Consider the following 17,769-nt stretch of genomic DNA (forward strand, 5'->3'; position numbering starts at 1 on the left):
CTTTGTCACCCGGAAAGCCGAACGACGCCGAGTAGGCGGAGTCTCTGGCAAGCCAAAGGAAAACACTTACCCCAGAAATCACTTGGGGTGATTATGAGGCCATCTATTCATTTATCTTGATAAATAAGAATTGTAATAGGTTATCCAGATGATACTTTGGCAAAATTTGACTTTATATCCAATTTGAAAATACCACGTAATAATGTTTCTTGAAAAAGTGTCCCTATTCTTAGTGACATATTTCACCCACTTCCTAAATTAACAGTAGAGACACTGCAGTGTCACCAATATCTGTGCTAAATGATTTAGGTAGGACACAACTGACTGGAAAGAGATAATTCAGGGCCTCACTGCTTAAGCTGCTGCCCAACAACCTGAACCCAGATATGTGGAAAATTGTGGATGAATGAATTCAGTATTTAAGCTCATCGAGTTATATTTCATAAACAGAAATACACTTGAAAAATAAGAGAAAATAGTCCTGTGGCAGTATTTTATTTTTCATTAAAATTGACATTATACAAGAACAGTGTAAGTTTCTGATTAGACTGCAAACATTTACAGCTACAACAATATTATGAAGAAAGAGTGTCTGTGCACGTGTCTCACAGGGATGGACAACCCTGCACCAAGGTCAGGTGAACATCCAAAAATCTCAAACATTGGCATCTGCACCTCTGTAAAAAATATTTTTATTTTCATGCACGTCACTTGACAGCTGTCAGAGTAATGTTGTACACACTGTACCAACCACATCCACGAGAAAGCAAAATGATTGTACCAGCTTATAATGATGTAATTTCCTACTTTTTGGTTCCAGTCACATGATTCAAGAGAAACTGCTTTTTGATGGGTGGCTTTCGTTTGCACGAACTCAAGACAGATAAAGTACAAGATTCCGATCAGAGGTCTTTTATGAGACAGACCCCAGTTCAGCGTTTGTTGAAGTGCTTCTTCACCATCCATCAATTACATTTGATCACATCTACTCAAAGTATAAAAAAACAACAACAGTCACCTTCTTTTAAAATATAGTTTTGACCTTAGCATTAGAAGTTGTTAGGATTCACAGTGTTTGAAGTCATATAGATCCATTAGGAAATTTGGTTAAATAAAAAGCTGAGAGTCCTGACTTTCCCCAGCATTATGTACATTTAAAGCGAGGATTAAAAAGGAAAAAAAACAGCATCTTATTACAAATGAATACAGTAATTCCTTTCAACATAAATATCTGCTTCAAAAAAGTGTTCCACATATACATTGTATGGATTTGCTTTAAAGCAACTAAATCAATTATTAAAAAAAAAATCATAATAATTCAACTTCAGCCACTTAAGGCTGAGGTCTATAAACTGTTTATAGAAAATGTGTCCAGTTATTGAGTATTGAAAGTAAAGCCAATAGACAATGATGTCACTTGCAATACCACTTCTTGGCCATTAGGAGGCGTAAAACGTCCCAGATTCCAAAAAACTATTAAAAATAAACTTAAGTCATTGACATCTTTAGTTCAATTCACACTTTTGATGTTTGATGATAATTTCATATACTAGCTCTTAAATACATAATATTCTTCAGTTATTTTCAAAATATGGTCACATCTAAATATAAGAAAATTGCAACAATCCATGATGTCACTTTGAATACATCCATCTTTTCTGTACAATATACAACAGGATAGATACCAGCGCTTGTATTAGGACTTGCAAGAGTGATTTGGCAAATGCAAAATAAGGAATGGCATCCAAGAAGACAAATAAATGAATAATAGAATAAAATCCTGATGTCACTCTGAATGCTGGTTTAAATTAGGATAATAATGAAATATTATGACTAGATGTAAATACAGGTACTCCTGGGAGAGAAAGATAGTGTTCACTAACCATCACATTAATGTTCCCACATTTACTAGTGTCAGAACACATCGGTTCAGAAATCAATGTGCAAACGAACAGGTAAGTAAACAAACATAAACAAACGTCCGGCTTGGTCCCAGTGATTCACTACAAGGATTTGTTAGTCCTGGTACCTCAAGGAAGACAAAGAGAGAGGTGGGAATGGAGGGCTTGTAAATAATTCAGTGTTGCTCATGAACACTTCCAACTTTATTTTCGTTGAATCCTGGTTTCTGTTCCACATCTAACGCCTGTGGGGGAGGGAGGGAAAGTTAGGTTACATAAGGTAAGCTAAAGCTGACAGAGAAAACTTTAATTTTACTTACAGAGCCTTTTCTTTCAGTGGAAGCCATGTCATTGAGTGGGATTGGATCCTCTGTAGTAACATGTTCTTGATCAGAAGACTGAAATCTGAAAACAAAGACAAAGTGATTTCTGATGCAGTACCAATTACCACCAGAAGATGGCGCACAACGACGAGACTGACTATCCAGATTTATGCAGAAGTAGTTCAGTGCAAGCGTAAACTGTACAAACCAGTCAGTATCACAGCGAAGCCTCGACTCAAGAAGATGATATCTCAATTTCTGTTTTCACAGGTGGGTTGAGTGCAGAAGTAATAGATAAGTACCAATATTAGAAGTGTCTGTAAATTCAGGACAGTGTTTTATTGCCATTGACTCTATTTTGAGATATTTCTGTGTACTACAGTTGACTGCTAGCCGAAATGCTAACTATCGTTAGTGTGACCGTTAATTGCCGTTGCACTAAATGTTATCAACAGTTAGCTTCCTTGAAAAAGGTAGGCAGGTTTACGATTGCTTACCTCTTGATTACAGGTGATAGCGGAGTTACAAGGTATACAATATCATAGATTTATTCGAGCACTGGTCCATAGTGAGTAAAAACTACTAAGCTAAGTTCATGATTGTATATGGAGGTCGCGAATCAGAATTCATTTTGTTATTGCTGTGCACGAACGAAAGCACCACGAAATGTAAACATTTCACATGTTTTATTTTGTGCGTAATACGTAACAGAAAATGTACAAACTGTGTAATTACTAAAATAGTAGGCTACGTTGACACAGCAGGCATATGAAGTCCAAATTAGACATATATTCAGATTCCCGGCAGTCTGAAAGGCCCAATTCCGATCATTTCTTCCCCCCAAAATATCCGATATGTGCCACTTCTAAATGCGGATACATGTCCGATTGTTTTCAAAGCCTCTGTAGTCGCGTTTTATCCGGACTATTATGTTATTAAGGTGAGACATCACAATTCAGCACCAGAAGAAGCTGACATAAACAATAGTTGAAAATTATAATTATGAAATAAGTCTGACTTCCCCCATTAAGTCTCATCGCAATTATATTTAATCAGTAGTATGAACAACCACGCAAAACAAAACAAGAAAAATCGGATTTGAGTATCGACATCTGCTGTGTGAACTAGCCTTAGTCTGCATAGCATAAACGCATTGGAAACTCAGTGTAAGCATAAGCTGAACAGTTAAGTCAGCATCACAGTGAAGCCATTACTCAAGAAGCTGATTTCTGTTTTCACAGAATGAAGACACTTTATTGCACACTAATCAGTGCGTCTGCCATCACGTGTGTAACATAATCTTGCCAGGAGATAAAATAAACATCCTACCTGAGAGCCGAACCTAGACGTGACAGGCAAGTCTACATGGAGCAAGTACTGGATGAAATCATCACAACACTATGAACTTTTGAGAAGCCAGAACTCGTCAAAGTGTGCCATTTATCTAAAACGCAGTGAAACGGGTTCAAGGTGGCTGGTTCAAGGGGCATGAAACAGTTGAACCTGAATCTCAAAAATGCTCCCATAGAAAAACCCAAGCAAGAACACAAGCAACTTTAGCAGGTGCAAGAAGAACGTTGCATCCTGGAAAAGAAAATTGGAGCTTTGGGGGTAAAGATGAGGACAATGGCAGTAATTGACGACAAAGGCAAATCTCCCTGGAACCTACAGAGTACCTAAAGAAAGACTTAAAAGTATAGAGCAAGATTATACTTTTAATGGAGAATTTAAAGACAAGCTTTCTATCACCAGTCTCAATAACCAGATTGAGTCAGGACTCGAGATGGGACATTCAGAGAATGAAATAATTGAAACCGTCATCAAAGCTGTCAGCCCTGTCCTTCATCTCAGAGATCTGCTCGTCACTACAAAGTTGACTCATCGGACCTGCAGTACATACCAATGGACATCTCCCAAACCCAAAGGAGTCTGCTCAAGCCTTTCTGTCCAGACTAATAGAATGAAAAGAAAAACTGCTCTGCAGGTCTGAGGAAGAAGACGAAGGGGAGCAGCTCAGCCCAGATTTGTTCCTGCATCACTAGGTTTTAAGGACAAGGGGTCTAAATCCTTAGGATATCCATAGGATGTAGGCAAACATAGTAGGTGAGTACAAAATTTCTCAAACAGCTAGTAAGAACTGAGAAGTTAATTTCCTTTTTTTTTTGACAGATTTAACAGAGGTAGCTTGGTGTGTAGAAGTTTTAGGAACCCATTGGATTTTAAATATAGAACACAAGATGTATATTTACAGCACTGACAATTAAACCCCCCACAAAATTACATTGCTGTATTTTGCAAATACTTATTACCAGTCTCTGTTTTATAAGCAAAAAGGTTTCTGGCCACCAGTACCTCCTTTGTTTTCAGTAATGTTTTTGCAAGTGTGATTCACTCAAGACGTTTGTCAGATTTAGAACTGCATGCCTTTTAGTAAGACATATTGTTTTCTTACATAATTAAACTTAGACATATTTATAAAATCTAACAGAACAGGAACATCTGAAGTTGCAGAATAGAAAAATAAAAGATGAAAAGAATAAGATATGTGAAACTCAATACCCAATACTCCTGTATGAAGTTCTCATACAAGAGTAAAGTCTGTGGTTGCTATAGAATGAATGTTAAAACTTTGCTCCACTAAGTTCATTAAATCAACAACCCTCAAAAATCAACCGTGCATATTGGCGTCATGGTTTTTTCCATCATGTTACAATTTTTTTTGCATAATACCCTCTACTCTTCTGGTATCACATCTTCGCCTTCATAGTACAATAGTAATTTTTGAATTACTGATGCTTGACGGAGCAGTTGATGCTTCATCATGCAGCTAGGCTGAATGGTCACTTTAAGTTGAACCTTAAGCTTTTCAAATGTTTTTTATTTCAAAACAGAACTGCATAAAGTGCATTTTTCATTCCACATCAGACTCTGTATGGACCATTCATATTCAGAAATGGCCCGCCATCTTTATTCCTGTATCAACTGGCTCCCTTAAGGATGACCAGTGGCGACCTCTGCTGGATGGTGACCAACCTTACTTACTAGACTCACCTTTCCTGAAAAGATCCCTCCTCTCTCACCCTCTGTGCTCCTCTGTCCTGACTCCTACAGGTATATAGGGTCGGTGAAGTTATTCTTATGAGTGAATTATTATTATTATTATCCACTCATGACAATCACACGTGAATGAGCTCACTCCTGTTCCACTGTGTGCAAGCATCCATTTGTGAAGTGGGGGAAAATATCAGATGCTCCATAAGAAAGTCCATCCAAAGATAATATATGGTAAAAGAATGCACACTTCACTCTATAAACAACAGGACCTTCATGGTGCATTTCTGACTAAGTAGTTGGCTAAGTAGCAGCATTCTTTTATGGCTGGAATGTAACTTTCTCTCATATGAAGTGTGTAGCCAGGGTTTTATTTGTCAAACAAGGAGCAGTTGGTTGGTTCATTAATTATATTTATGTAATGACTTTATGTTGATAGCTGTGGGTTGAAGCTAACTTTTCTTATTACCAGCAGTGATGCTTAACACTTTCTTGAAAAACTTTAGAATATCCATTCCTCACTGAATCTTGACCTGCCTGACACCACTGGAAACAAGCACAAAGTAGAAGGAAAGATCAAGAGTTAATTGAAGGTCTCAAAGCAGACGTGTAGGGGATAAAGAAACTATACACTCCTGATCAAAATTTTAAGACCAGTTGAAAAATGGAAATAATTTACATTTTGCACTGTTGGATCTTAATAAACAGTTTTCCTATAACTGTAAGTTCTTTCTCCGCCATTAGCACATTGAGTAGCGTGTACATGAGCATGATTGACAGCGCTAAAACCTTTCTCCGGGCTCTGATTGGTAATTTCCTGAATCTGGTATTCCACTGCTTATGAACACCCTGGAAACCGATGATAGAGTCTCCAGTTATACACTCAGCATAACAACAGAAATTCTGACCTTCTTTTTTGACCCCTCAAAACAATTAAAGACTAGTTGTTGACTCAATTGGCATCAATCACAGGTGTGGTATTTAGGAATTTTATTAACAAAAAACCTTACTATGAGGACCTGGATGGCTGGACCAGTTGTATTTTGGTATTAATAAATGGAATTTATGAATTCAGCTCATTGACTCTTCAACCTCATACATCAAGAATCAAGCTGGAGAAAGGATAATTCTCTGGACACTAATCAGATTCTCTATTATTGATGGATGTTGTGAACTCAAGAGTTAAGAACCAAAGGCTATTTATTTATATTTACGCAACCAAGGTAATGTAGCTTTTTATTTTTTAGATTTCTAAATTATGTCTCTCTTGAATTGTGTAGAACATATATCACACTATACATATCACACTATAGATGAAAAAACTTTTAAAATAATTAAAGTATATTTTATTACATCAGAAATACCTGGCATTTTTACAGGGCGCTTGTACACGTGAGAGCTAGTGTAATTGGATTTGAATTGGACCAGTTTGTGAAGTCCACTGACGTGACATTTGTTGAGAATTACTTGCTCCTTATAATTAAACCGAGTTGAAATGCTCCATCTAACCTCTGGGGGGTGCTGCTGTCCTGGTGTCTGCTGGGTGTTTCACTTCCACCTTCTCCTTCACTCATTGAGGTTTCCTGAGAGTGAGACAGAGTGAGTATTGTGGGAGTGAGAGATAGAAAAGTTGGAGTTGTAGGAGTGTTGACAGCACTGCCGCTGTGTGGTAAGCTCTGCAGGAGGAGGTCAGGTCGACCAGACTGAATGCCTGGGTGGGAGAAGAGGATAAACTTGTATTACTGGATTATGAAAGCGTCACTGCACATGCCAATACACGTTTTCAGCTATCAGTAAAACTTTGTTTCCCACACTACAACTGAAGCAGCTGCGCTCTTATTTCTATTACCGATGACTCCCTCTGTGTCCTCCTTAGTGTCAGTGCTGACTTGATGTTGGAGTGAAGGTTGCTGGTAGCTGGTTTGAGTCAATAGATAGAGCCCAGAGCCAGCAAGTTTCTTCACAGGACCGTTAGCACGACGCTTCTTAACTGGAGAGGCTTTCACTACATGCAAGATAGTAAAGAGCAAATTAGGAGTTCAAGTTGTAAAATTGGGATGTTTCTTTTTTTTTTTTTTAGCAGCGATTTAACATAAACCTTACCTGGCACCTTCTTGAAAACCGCACTGCTCATGAACCTTTGAAATCTGTCCGCATAAAAACTTGGTCTGTGTACCGACACAGTGTCCTGAGTGGGGGAAAAAAGGTTTATGTTCAAACCTCTGTTTTCATTCACAACAAACCGACAAACTAGAAACTACTCACCCCATCATGAACCAAGGATTTCCAGGAATGTTCTAGTTTCTTTACTAATCTGCAATAAACAAAACAAACACAGATCCAAGGTCTGTTACATAAGCTACCAGACAAAACACATTTAATTAAATTCAACATTCAATTCAATTTAAAAACACTTTACCCCAAAGTGAAATTAAATGTCATAACTCATATCATCCATGTATTTTCAGTCATTGTAGACAGTGATGCCATGGACAGGAATCACCTCCAATAGAAGTCAGTCTTGCAATTAATATGAAGAGGCCTCTGACTGAAGAGACTGGTCATCTATGACAGTCTCATGATAGTCATTACAATGCAAACAGTTCAAATCTGGGCAGCAGAGAAAATGTTCCACATTGACACCACCAGTAGGCAACCACTGCTAATCCACATCATTTGCTTTTGCCTATTTGATCACTCTCTGGCCGTTTGGTTAGGAAGCCTGGCAGAGACACAGGATTTGAGGATATGATCCTTGTCTATTATGGTCATCCATGAACTCTCCTTTTGAACTCCTCTGCCTTGCCTTGGCATCATAGTTCAGGTATTATCAGAGCTTTTCAGATGCTTATCGGGTGCTCCCAGTTGTAAAACCGTGGCAATAGTTACGCATCATAGCAGCAGTCCGAGAGTAAAAAAGTAATTCCAGCTGCACAGCGTCCAGAACCAGAGGGAACAAATGTCCAAACATCCAAAGCCTCAACCAAAAAATTACAAACCAAGTTTACAAAAATAACAAATCAGAGCTACACCAACTTGCTGCCACCACGAGCAGCACAATTCTAGAATCGTGTAGATTCAACCAAAACAATTCACACAAAATATACAGCAAAAATCAATCAGAGCAGTTTCATAGATTTTCTATTTCATACCAACACACTGCCCTTTCACCCAGCTCACCATAAACGTTGCACATATACCTAAACCATTTCATGTTAATGCCCTTAAGTATTGGCTCTCTTTTGTACTAAAAAAATTGAAAATGACAAGAGAACGGTCAAAATTGTGAAAATAAATGGCGACGGGGTGAAATGAAGAGAACCAAACAAAACATTTTATTTACTAAAAGAAGCTCAGGAATGTCTGAAAGCTTTTATGCACAGCTTCATTCAGGCTAAGTGAACCCAGTTTAACACAACACACAGGTTTCTGTTTCACTTAAGCTGTTCACAAAGACTGCACAAAAGTTTTTTGTTTGTTAAGCCCAATCCAAAGTTTTAAGTTTCTGTAAACTTATAATATTAGTGTGTGTGAGTTTTGAGTCTTGCTGCTAAAAAAACAAATGATCTAGGAGCGTTTTGTTGAACGGATCTGTGTATGTATTGCTTTTTTCCATGAGGGCTGGGTCTTGGTTTTTATTTAATAAACAAAGACACAAACATGTGCTCACCTATAGGACTGCAGAATGTCAATAATACCAATGTACACCAGCAGCCTCTCGCCCTTTGAGTTTCGTGCAGGGATCCCTCCGGTCCTGAAAAATTAAACACACTTAGTGCGGTAGATTTCTATCTGGCTGTTTGGTTAGCAGCCAGATAGACTTGCAGACTGACAGAGACAGACTTTCTGTCTCTGTCAGTCATGTGATTATTCTACTTGGAAACAATGGTAAATTTAATTTTGCTCTATAGGATTCCTGGCATTCTTATGTGTATAGTTAATACATTTTCTATAGAGAGGAGGTCTATGGAAGGTTTCCAAAAACATGTTAGACTGACTTTATTCCTACCACAACAATATTATCCTTTTATAACACCTAATTATGTCTCAGTCTGAAGAATTTAACTGCTGATTTTATTTTAAGTAAGTAATTTTTCTTTATTATTAGATCTTATGCAACACACCAGTGCCACTGGCAACAACGCAGCCACATATAATGCTGCTACAATAATGTTCTCAGGTTTGAAACGCTGACCTCCATACACTTCTTATTATTAAGGTCACATAGGTCAATCTTCGTCATAAAGCTTTTTCCTTGATGCCATTTGGCTTGTGTATGTGTGCAGCTGAAAATTTAAGTCAAACCTAAAAGGCGTCAGTTTTGGAGCAGGACCTTCTGTTAGTTTATGGAGACGTGAAACTAGCTTAACAGGAAACGGTGACACTGGTGTTCCAGAAGTTTCCAATTTGCTCCTTGGTGGTTCCAAGATCTCCTGAACACCATAGACCAGTTTTATTTCATTATAGGGTGAGATGGTTGAAATCTAAGACATAGTTAGGTATTCTAACAGGACGATGAACCTAAACACATATCAAAAATAATCTTGGAATGATTAAAGCAAGGTTACAGTGAACTTTTGGAATAGGGGAGGGCATTTATTGTATCAGTTATTGTGAAATCTTTCTTCACATAAGAATTTTCATTTATCATTGCCACGATAAATTCTAATGAATGAGTTTATGAGCCTATCATTGCTGTGCCATAGCTTTACGGTGACCTAAAAATAAGTAAACAGTTTAAAATAGTACACTAGTACCACAAAATATTGTCATAAAGTTGCAGGTCCATATTTCCCACTCTTATAGATTTAATAGCCAGATTCATGCTGAGAAACTATACCATTTAAATTAACTTAAGTATTTTGTAACTACCAATAAGGATGTATGAATTTAGCGGCGCGTGTAATATGTAATTTGTGATATGGATTAGATGAAATCTATATTAAATGTATATATTTCCTTGAAATTATTGTTTTTAATATTAAATTGTGTGGTTTATAATAATTGAAACCTGGTAAAAGTTGAAATAAAGCATTTTAAAGCCCCAAATTAATACCACATTTATGTCCATAAGTTTATATAACCTTCTGACCAGAATTCAAGACCTTCTCATTTTCACTCACTGGTCCACTGGCTCCACTCGTCCTGTTTCAGCCTGGATGGCCTCGATAGCTGTGCTGTAGAGGGACTTCTGGACTTGCGGCCTCACGGCTCCTTCTGCTGCTGCTTCTGTATTTTGCTCTCGACAGGCCTGATCTAAATTATGAATTCCCACTAGCAGACTGTAGTCCATTATCTTGAAACTTTGCAACAGCTGAAACCAAGTTGAACAAACCAAGTCATGAAAAAAAACACATTAAATTAATAGTAAACTATGTATTTAAGTTTTAACTTAATTCTTACCAGACAGTCTCTCTGAATAGTTTTACATACAGCATTGTACGTGTCTGCCTCCAGAAATAAACCGTCATTCATGTCCTGAATGAAATCCAGGTCCTTGAACGTGGGAACAGCCTTTTCCCTCTCTTTGGGATTGGCTCGTCGCTTATGAGTGGAGCCTTTCAGATCAAATTTGAGGTGCATCCGTACCGAACTGGGCAGCAGATTGTTCATAACTACAATGCGGATGTTTTTACCGGCTGCTTGAACGCAGTACAGTCCATAAAACTTTGGTAATAAGGTTCTCTTGTTCTGGTTCAAGTTCTACAGAAGAAAATAAATCACAGAAGAAGGCAATTAATTTTTATACAATATTAGAAATACATTTAAAAAATGAAAATAATTCAAATAATTTTTTAACATGAGAAAATATACATTTTATTGCTAAGAGGCAACAACATAGGCATTCCTTTGGTATATGCCTGATCATTTATAGCAAAGGATGAATCTGCAGATAAGAATACTTGTGACAACCTCTTGTCCTTGACTTAGCATCAATAATGTATGGCTGAGCTATATTTTTTGGATTACAGATTAATAATTGGATAGCAAAAGGTGTTTGTTTTTGTTTGTTTGTACAGAAAAAAGCTAGCCCTATGTCACAATCTTTAGATTAAGGGGTTTTGCATAGAACATATTCACAGACAAAGATAAATTCTTAACTGCAAATGTTTTTTGTACAATTTTGGCTTAATTGTTGCTCTGAGTATGTTGTTCTTTCAGCAATTGTCTTTTTTCAGTCTGCATACCCCAGTTAACAATTTTTCAGTCACTAAATTAGTTGACAATTATTTCAATAATTGATTAATCACAAATAACCCGATTAATTGTTTCAGCCCTAATTGTAAGTTAGTCTGAGTTCTCTTCATGGCCATCTGAACAATTATACAACCTAAAGGCACCCTTGATAAAGAAAAATACTCTCCTTTGTTTTGTGTGTCAGGACACAATCCGGATTACCGGATTATTAGATTATTTTAAATCATCCTTGATTGTAGAAAATCAGAAATATGTTGAAACATCCTTCTGATAACAATGTATAGATATAAAATTTTTCCACCTGTATAGAATCTCTTGGTGACTTCTCTAAGATCATTGCTGTAGTCTTTCCATCTTGGCATTGTGTTAAACACCTAATTGCTCCGGAATAGCAAACTGACCAAAATCCTGCCTCCATAGAAGCAGACACAGATGAAGATCATCAAATAAGCTAATTATTGCTCTCTCAAACTATATGGAACCAAGAAGGGTGTACTTAGTTTTTCTACACAAAGCTCTTCCTCTTGTCAATCTCTTTAGATTAAAATAATTGTAGAATACAGGAATGTTTACAACAGACAGAGGTGTTGATTTGGTCCGATGAGGTATTTATTATTAGAAAACTCATGTGAAGCTAGTATTAAATGATAAATGGTCAGTCAGTGTTATCGCTAAATATTGCAATGACACATTATTTGCATTCAACTTATGGGAACGTATTGTGGTTCTATTCCTTGAAGCCAACCATATAAGCGTAGACTTTGCTCTTATCAGATAACTGAAAGGAAAATCAACTGTATTTTTTAATCATGTCATGTTTCCTATTATAGTTGACATGTCAGGAGGAAATGATCACTACAAAGAGAAGTATACTGCAACACATCTCGTGTCTTAAACTACGGTATTTCTCAATGCTATCCTCTGTATTCATGACTTAGCCGATTCAAAGGAATGAAGTACTTCAGCCTCAATTCGGCAGAATCCTGGTAACTACCTTCTGATGCAAATTAGGTGTTTATGAGCTGGGAAAAATTCAACACATGCAAGACCGTTTGCCCTGAGGCCCAGCTTGAGAAAAGTGTGCATTGAATCAGATCTTACCATAAAGTATCCTGGAAGCAGTTTTTGGAGAAACTCTGCCTCTTTGTGCTGCACTGTCTTAACAATGAATTCATCGTCACTCGAGAGGTAGAACAGAGATCCGCTGGCCCCGGAACTCGACAGCTCAATCAGAGGCTCGTTACACAAAGAATACTGCAAATAAATCATAGTAAAGTATGAAGACATGAGATAAGAACTGAAAAAGAACACCAACTCTAAAAATAGTAACACCAACTCTAAAATTAGTAACAACTAATAGGTGGAAAAAGCCCCGCCTCTCTTGTGCCAAAACTCCATTGCTCTCTGGTTACCCATTCTCCTCATTCTTTTCATTATTCAGTTGTTCTGAATAGTGTGTACAGAAGTACCATGTAGTCATCAGGCCGGATGCCAAACATCTCTCTGAAGTAACGAAAGGCGATTGGAGCGTATGTTTTGAACCTGAAGTCTCCGTAGTGATGACCCGGTGTCAGGTTACTGCCTTCGCTGCCAGAAAATGACAAACCGAGACATTTATTTTCTGAACACAGACGAGACAAATAAAAAGAAATTGATCCGCATGCGACAACAAACTCCTTGCTAAATAGTTCTCCGAACTCACCAGGGAAAGAAGATGCTTTCCACGACTTCAAAGTCTTGCAGCAGCACATCTCTCTCAGGTTTCTGATTCAAGCTGCCCACCGTGTGTGTGATGCCCAACTGTATGGCCGCTTTAAGAGTGGAAGATGTTGTCTGGATAGAAGGGAATACTTGCATGTTTAAATGTAGGATTAAAGACTAGATGTTACTGATGGTTTATGAACATAAGCTATACATTTATACAAGTAGTGCATAAATGTGAAGTGGGAGGATGGTTTTCAAAATACCACCAAGTTAGATTTTTAAAAAGCAGAACAGGCATTTATACTCAGCCTCCTTTACTCAGATACCCCTACAATAAAGTCCACTGCAGCCAAGTGGCTGCAGAAGTCACCATATTAGTAAATAGTTATTAATGTTATTTATGAAGGCCTCATAGGTTTGTTAAAGAACATAAGTGAACACAGCAGACAGACCAGGAAGTAGTGTAAAGCAGAACTGGTTATAAAACAATATCTAAGGCATCGTAATTCTCAAGAAATACTGTTTAAACCACAACCAAAAATTTAAAGAGTGCAGCAAAACCACAATACTGCCAAAGGCAACGCACCTGAACTGACAAGGCTGGTGTTAAGAGCATTAATTAGAAGCAGCAACACACCTGAGGTACGAACTCGGGTGTTTACAGATACACTATGCTGGGCTAAATACAGCTTCCATTAATTAGCACCATGCAGTCTTCAGTGGCATTGCTGTTGTTAGATATGCATATGTCAATGTTGTGTTATCTAGGCTCTCGTTTTTTTTCTCTCTTTCCTCCGGTTCCAAATGTGTTTTCTTGTATTCTCTACATCCTTCTTCCTCGCTTCCATTTTTAGCTCTCTGTCTCCCGGTTAACTTTCTCCACCACCTGTTCTATTTTCTTTTGTTTTTCTTGTTCGTTGCAATTGAAACAATCACAGAGCAAGTTCTAAAGAAAGTGAGAGTTTTTTCTAAATGTATATCAAGCAAAGCATTAGAGCAAAAGTCGCATTGCTCCATTTGTGAAAGTAAAAGTGTTTGGCCTCTTTTTGGCACTCAGACATCAATTCTGCTTGTTAAACTGTCAGATAGGACATGATTTAAAAATAAGCATGCTAAGATAAGATCGGAGGAACTGGATCCACCGTTCATGTGGATGGATCTACAAACTGCTATCCTCCTCACAAACCTGACCTAAATGAAAGAGTGGCAAGAAAAACTTTACCTTTTTTACATTTTCATCAGTAAAACCTTTTTGAATCCCTCCACTTCACAATTATGTACTGCTTTATTTTTGGTCTGAACGTGTGGATACTTTTGCAAAGGATTATATGATTATATGTCACAAACACTAGCAGAAATCCAGACACTATGAAGTTCTGCTGGCTCATAAAGAGCTACTATCTATGATGGCACCTTTTTGTAGACCGTCTCCCCCGTGGGATCAACTCCCCGATGGCCGATGGTTTTTTTCAGGGCCTGAGATGTGCCGATGCTCGGACTCTGTCAGTCCAAACACAAGACAGCAGAAAGTCAGGCAGGGAAAAGAAATCTTGAGTCTGAAGCAATAAGCACCATTTTTATGTTTCAAACAGGAAGGAGAAGATAGGATGTCAGCAAAATGTTGCTAAACTCCATACTGTCGAGGTGATTTGTGTCTATGTGTCCCAACTGAGTTTCCAGCAAATGTGTTGTGGCTCACCTCTGAAGCAACATTTTTTCGGTTCCCAGTCGAGTCTGCAGGCAGAAGAGGGAAGAAACACGCGTTACGTAAAAATCGTAAAAAAGTTTTTTAAAAAAACCAACAATTAGGTAACCAAGCAAAGGCCGTTTCTTCACTGGACGTAATTATTTTGTGCAACACAGCTTCAACTGTCATTCCTTACAATAAAAAGCAGACATTACAGCTGGGCTCCAACACAAACATGCAGACCAACCTCATTTGTTACCTTTGAGAGAAGACAGTGCCCTCCAAAACTGACCCGGCAGGTCTTTGAGTGCAGTGGAAGGAATTAAACCAGTATTTAAAAAAAAAAATCAATTCAAACTGTGCTAATAAGGAACAAAGAAACATTTTCTAGAAAGTGAAACACATACAGGTGTCTCCAGCACAGGTAGTTCTCTTTTCAAATGTTTTTTTTAATGTAAATAACAATTATATTATTATTAGTTCTGAAATCTGCAATTTTAAAAATCATTTGTTGTGTTTTGTGCTTTTTGAGCTCTGAAGGTGGAAGCAACAAGTTTTCCATGTGATTAGGTGTGACCCATTTAGATTGGATCTGACAAGTTTCTGGCTCAGCGACTCTTTTTAAATCTGCCTTTGTTACTTTTGAAACCTTGAAAGGTGCTATATAAATAAAGTTTTACTTACTCAGTATTGGTCAGTAGATACATTGGAAAGGTTGTTTGACTAGTTATGATTTACAAGGGAATTTTCTTCTTGTTTTTCCTCCAGTGTTTAATTTCCATACATTAGATTCATGTGTTTCCTTTCAACATTTTTATATCATTGACTCCAATTCAGAATATTTTGTTTTACATAATAACATTTCAGTTTGATTTCTGTTTTTAAGTTGTTTTCATTGTTTTATGTTGAAACTCTTACAAAAAATATCCTTGCAGGAAACAATGAAACTCTCCATTTACCAAAAATTTACTTTTTGGCAAGTTTCAAAACCACTTGACATAAAAATAGACGATCAAAATCAGTGCTGTTGGTAATTTTTCCACAGTTCTCGGCTTGGGTAGTACTATCCCTACAAAATTCCAATCTGCAATTTGGTTTGGGGGGAAAAGTTCCAACCCTTTGTGTTTGTGTTGTGTTACTGGCAGTTAAGAGATTAAAAATTCAGAAAAAAAGTTTAATTTTTTCAATCAAAAATAAATTAAAAACAAACTCTAGGGCATTTTTGTTATTTTAGTACTTTATTTAAAAACAATGAATTTTTCCCTCTAAAGTTCCACTATACATATATCAGACTGGAAAATGTATTTTTAATAAACATAAATAACTTCATTTTCACTTACAGAATTAAAGAATAGAAGAACATAAATATTTGATATGCAAACTGACAACTTACGAGAAAAAAAATGAAATAAATTAGACAATGTGCAATTAATACTTTCATGGCATGTATTTTTGTGTCCAAAGGGACGTTGTACCGGCTGCACAATAAGGACCTAAAAGTTTATCCTGATATTTTGTTTTATGTAATTTGAAAACGGTAGAAGTGATGATAACAAGTATCTAAAACTCAATGCAGTCTTTTAGGATGGAAAGGCAGTTTTTTACTAACAGCACACAATAAAAGGTCAAACCTCAAATATTAAAAAAAGCAAAGACCAAAGATTTGACAGAGGTCATTTTAACATAGGCCAAGGTTACTCTTTGAACAGATGAGTATAAAACTAAGTATGTCTACACCAGAACAGAGGATGTTTGGTGTAAACACAATGCAGCATTCCAGGAAAAGAACTTTACCCCAGCTTTGAGGCACAGAGCTGGACGAGTCAGAATGTAGAAATGCTTTGCTGCAGAAAAATCAAAAAATGAGGAGACCTAGGCAGAATCAGAGACCAAATCTTTATGTTTTCGAGATACTCTGAGAAACTTGAAATAGGTTGTATATGCAAGAAACCCCTGGAATATCTGAAAGAAAGGAGTGGGACAAACCTTCCTAAGATTCAGATTGAGGTCAGAGATATGTTGATGGCTAAAAGAAGCATCTCTCTGAAGTTATTTCAGCCAAAGGGAGTAAGATAAGGGGGAGGGTGCACTGACTTTTCAGATGATGAAAATATTTACCCTAGACAAACTTTAAGCAGAGTTACTTACAATCAAAACGTGGATTTGTAACTTTTGGCTTAATAATATAAATAAAAAAAAAAAAAGAAAATCAGTCCTGAACTTACTGGAAGAGTGGCCCTGAAGACCTGGAGGCTCCTCAGATGCTGTGGCCATTCAGACAGGAAACCAGACTGGGTTCAGATGAAACTCGGGTCTGGATCTGGGCAGACAAGCAGAACCTCGTCAATAACAGATACTCCTGTTGAAACTGGACTAAAACCAGCCACGTTGACCAACTCTGAGTATGTGGAATCTTAGCATAGGATGGGCAAAACTTTCTGTAACTACAATAACACTGAATTTTCGTTTAAAATTTGCCCACAAATGCAAACAACAAAAGAGCGTGAACGATAAAAGCAGAACATATAGTAGGTTACTGTGACTGCTAACTGGATCACTGGGTGGCGACGAGTACAGACGAGGCTAACCGCTAACACCACTTTAACCAACAGCGCTAAACCTATGAATAACAAAAGGAAGTAAAGTCTTAATGGTCAACTTACCCGAGAATCTGGTGATGGCGTTCTACGACTTTCCACAAAAAGAATAAAACGTCCTCTAAAAGTTAGGATTCCCACAAACACGTAAACAAGGAAGCAATGCGGATGCGGCAGTTTCTGTGAGTGGCTCAAATCGAGCGCACACCGGGCTTCCGGTGATTCCTGGTACTTTCACAATAAAATACCCATTCATCCTGTACAGTCTTGCCAAGTTCTTCAGTAACTAGATGTTAAATTAGCTGAAA

The 17,769-nt window shown here is 37.4% G+C and overlaps 1 protein-coding gene across 2 annotated transcripts; it reads right to left on the reverse strand.

Moving 5' to 3' along the window:
- Positions 1-479: 479 nt before the first annotated feature.
- Positions 480-17,665, reverse strand: LOC116731295 (phosphatidylinositol 4-phosphate 5-kinase type-1 alpha-like). Of its 2 annotated transcripts, XM_032581003.1 has the most exons (17): positions 17,528-17,665; positions 17,090-17,184; positions 15,124-15,165; positions 14,877-14,911; positions 14,591-14,677; positions 13,176-13,306; positions 12,943-13,060; positions 12,575-12,727; positions 10,679-10,978; positions 10,399-10,589; positions 8,946-9,029; positions 7,541-7,589; positions 7,379-7,463; positions 7,125-7,280; positions 6,785-6,986; positions 2,222-2,306; positions 480-2,146 (listed from the first exon to the last, which is right to left on the reverse strand). In XM_032581003.1, exons 2-17 carry the CDS (start codon positions 17,136-17,138, stop codon positions 2,078-2,080), a joined length of 1,836 nt encoding a protein of 611 aa, XP_032436894.1. In that variant the 5' UTR covers positions 17,139-17,184; positions 17,528-17,665; the 3' UTR covers positions 480-2,077. The 2 variants fall into 2 exon arrangements, with proteins under 2 accessions (XP_032436894.1, XP_032436895.1); XM_032581004.1 differs by lacking the exon at positions 15,124-15,165 and having other exon boundaries at positions 17,528-17,664.
- Between the last annotated feature and the right edge of the window lie 104 nt (positions 17,666-17,769).

This window comes from Xiphophorus hellerii, chromosome 13, assembly GCF_003331165.1.
Source record: "Xiphophorus hellerii strain 12219 chromosome 13, Xiphophorus_hellerii-4.1, whole genome shotgun sequence".
NCBI classification, from domain to species: Eukaryota; Metazoa; Chordata; class Actinopteri; order Cyprinodontiformes; family Poeciliidae; genus Xiphophorus; species Xiphophorus hellerii.

Coding starts and splice junctions, on each gene's coding strand:
- LOC116731295 (XM_032581003.1), bottom strand. CDS start 17,138: ATGGCCACAGCATCTGAGGAGCCTCCAGGTCTTCAGGGCCACTCTTCC. Junction 13,307..14,590: donor GGGAGACGGTCTACAAAAAG/GTGCCATCATAG, acceptor CCTTCTATCCAG/ACAACATCTTCCACTCTTAA. Junction 6,987..7,124: donor GGACACAGAGGGAGTCATCG/GTAATAGAAATA, acceptor TCTCCCACCCAG/GCATTCAGTCTGGTCGACCT.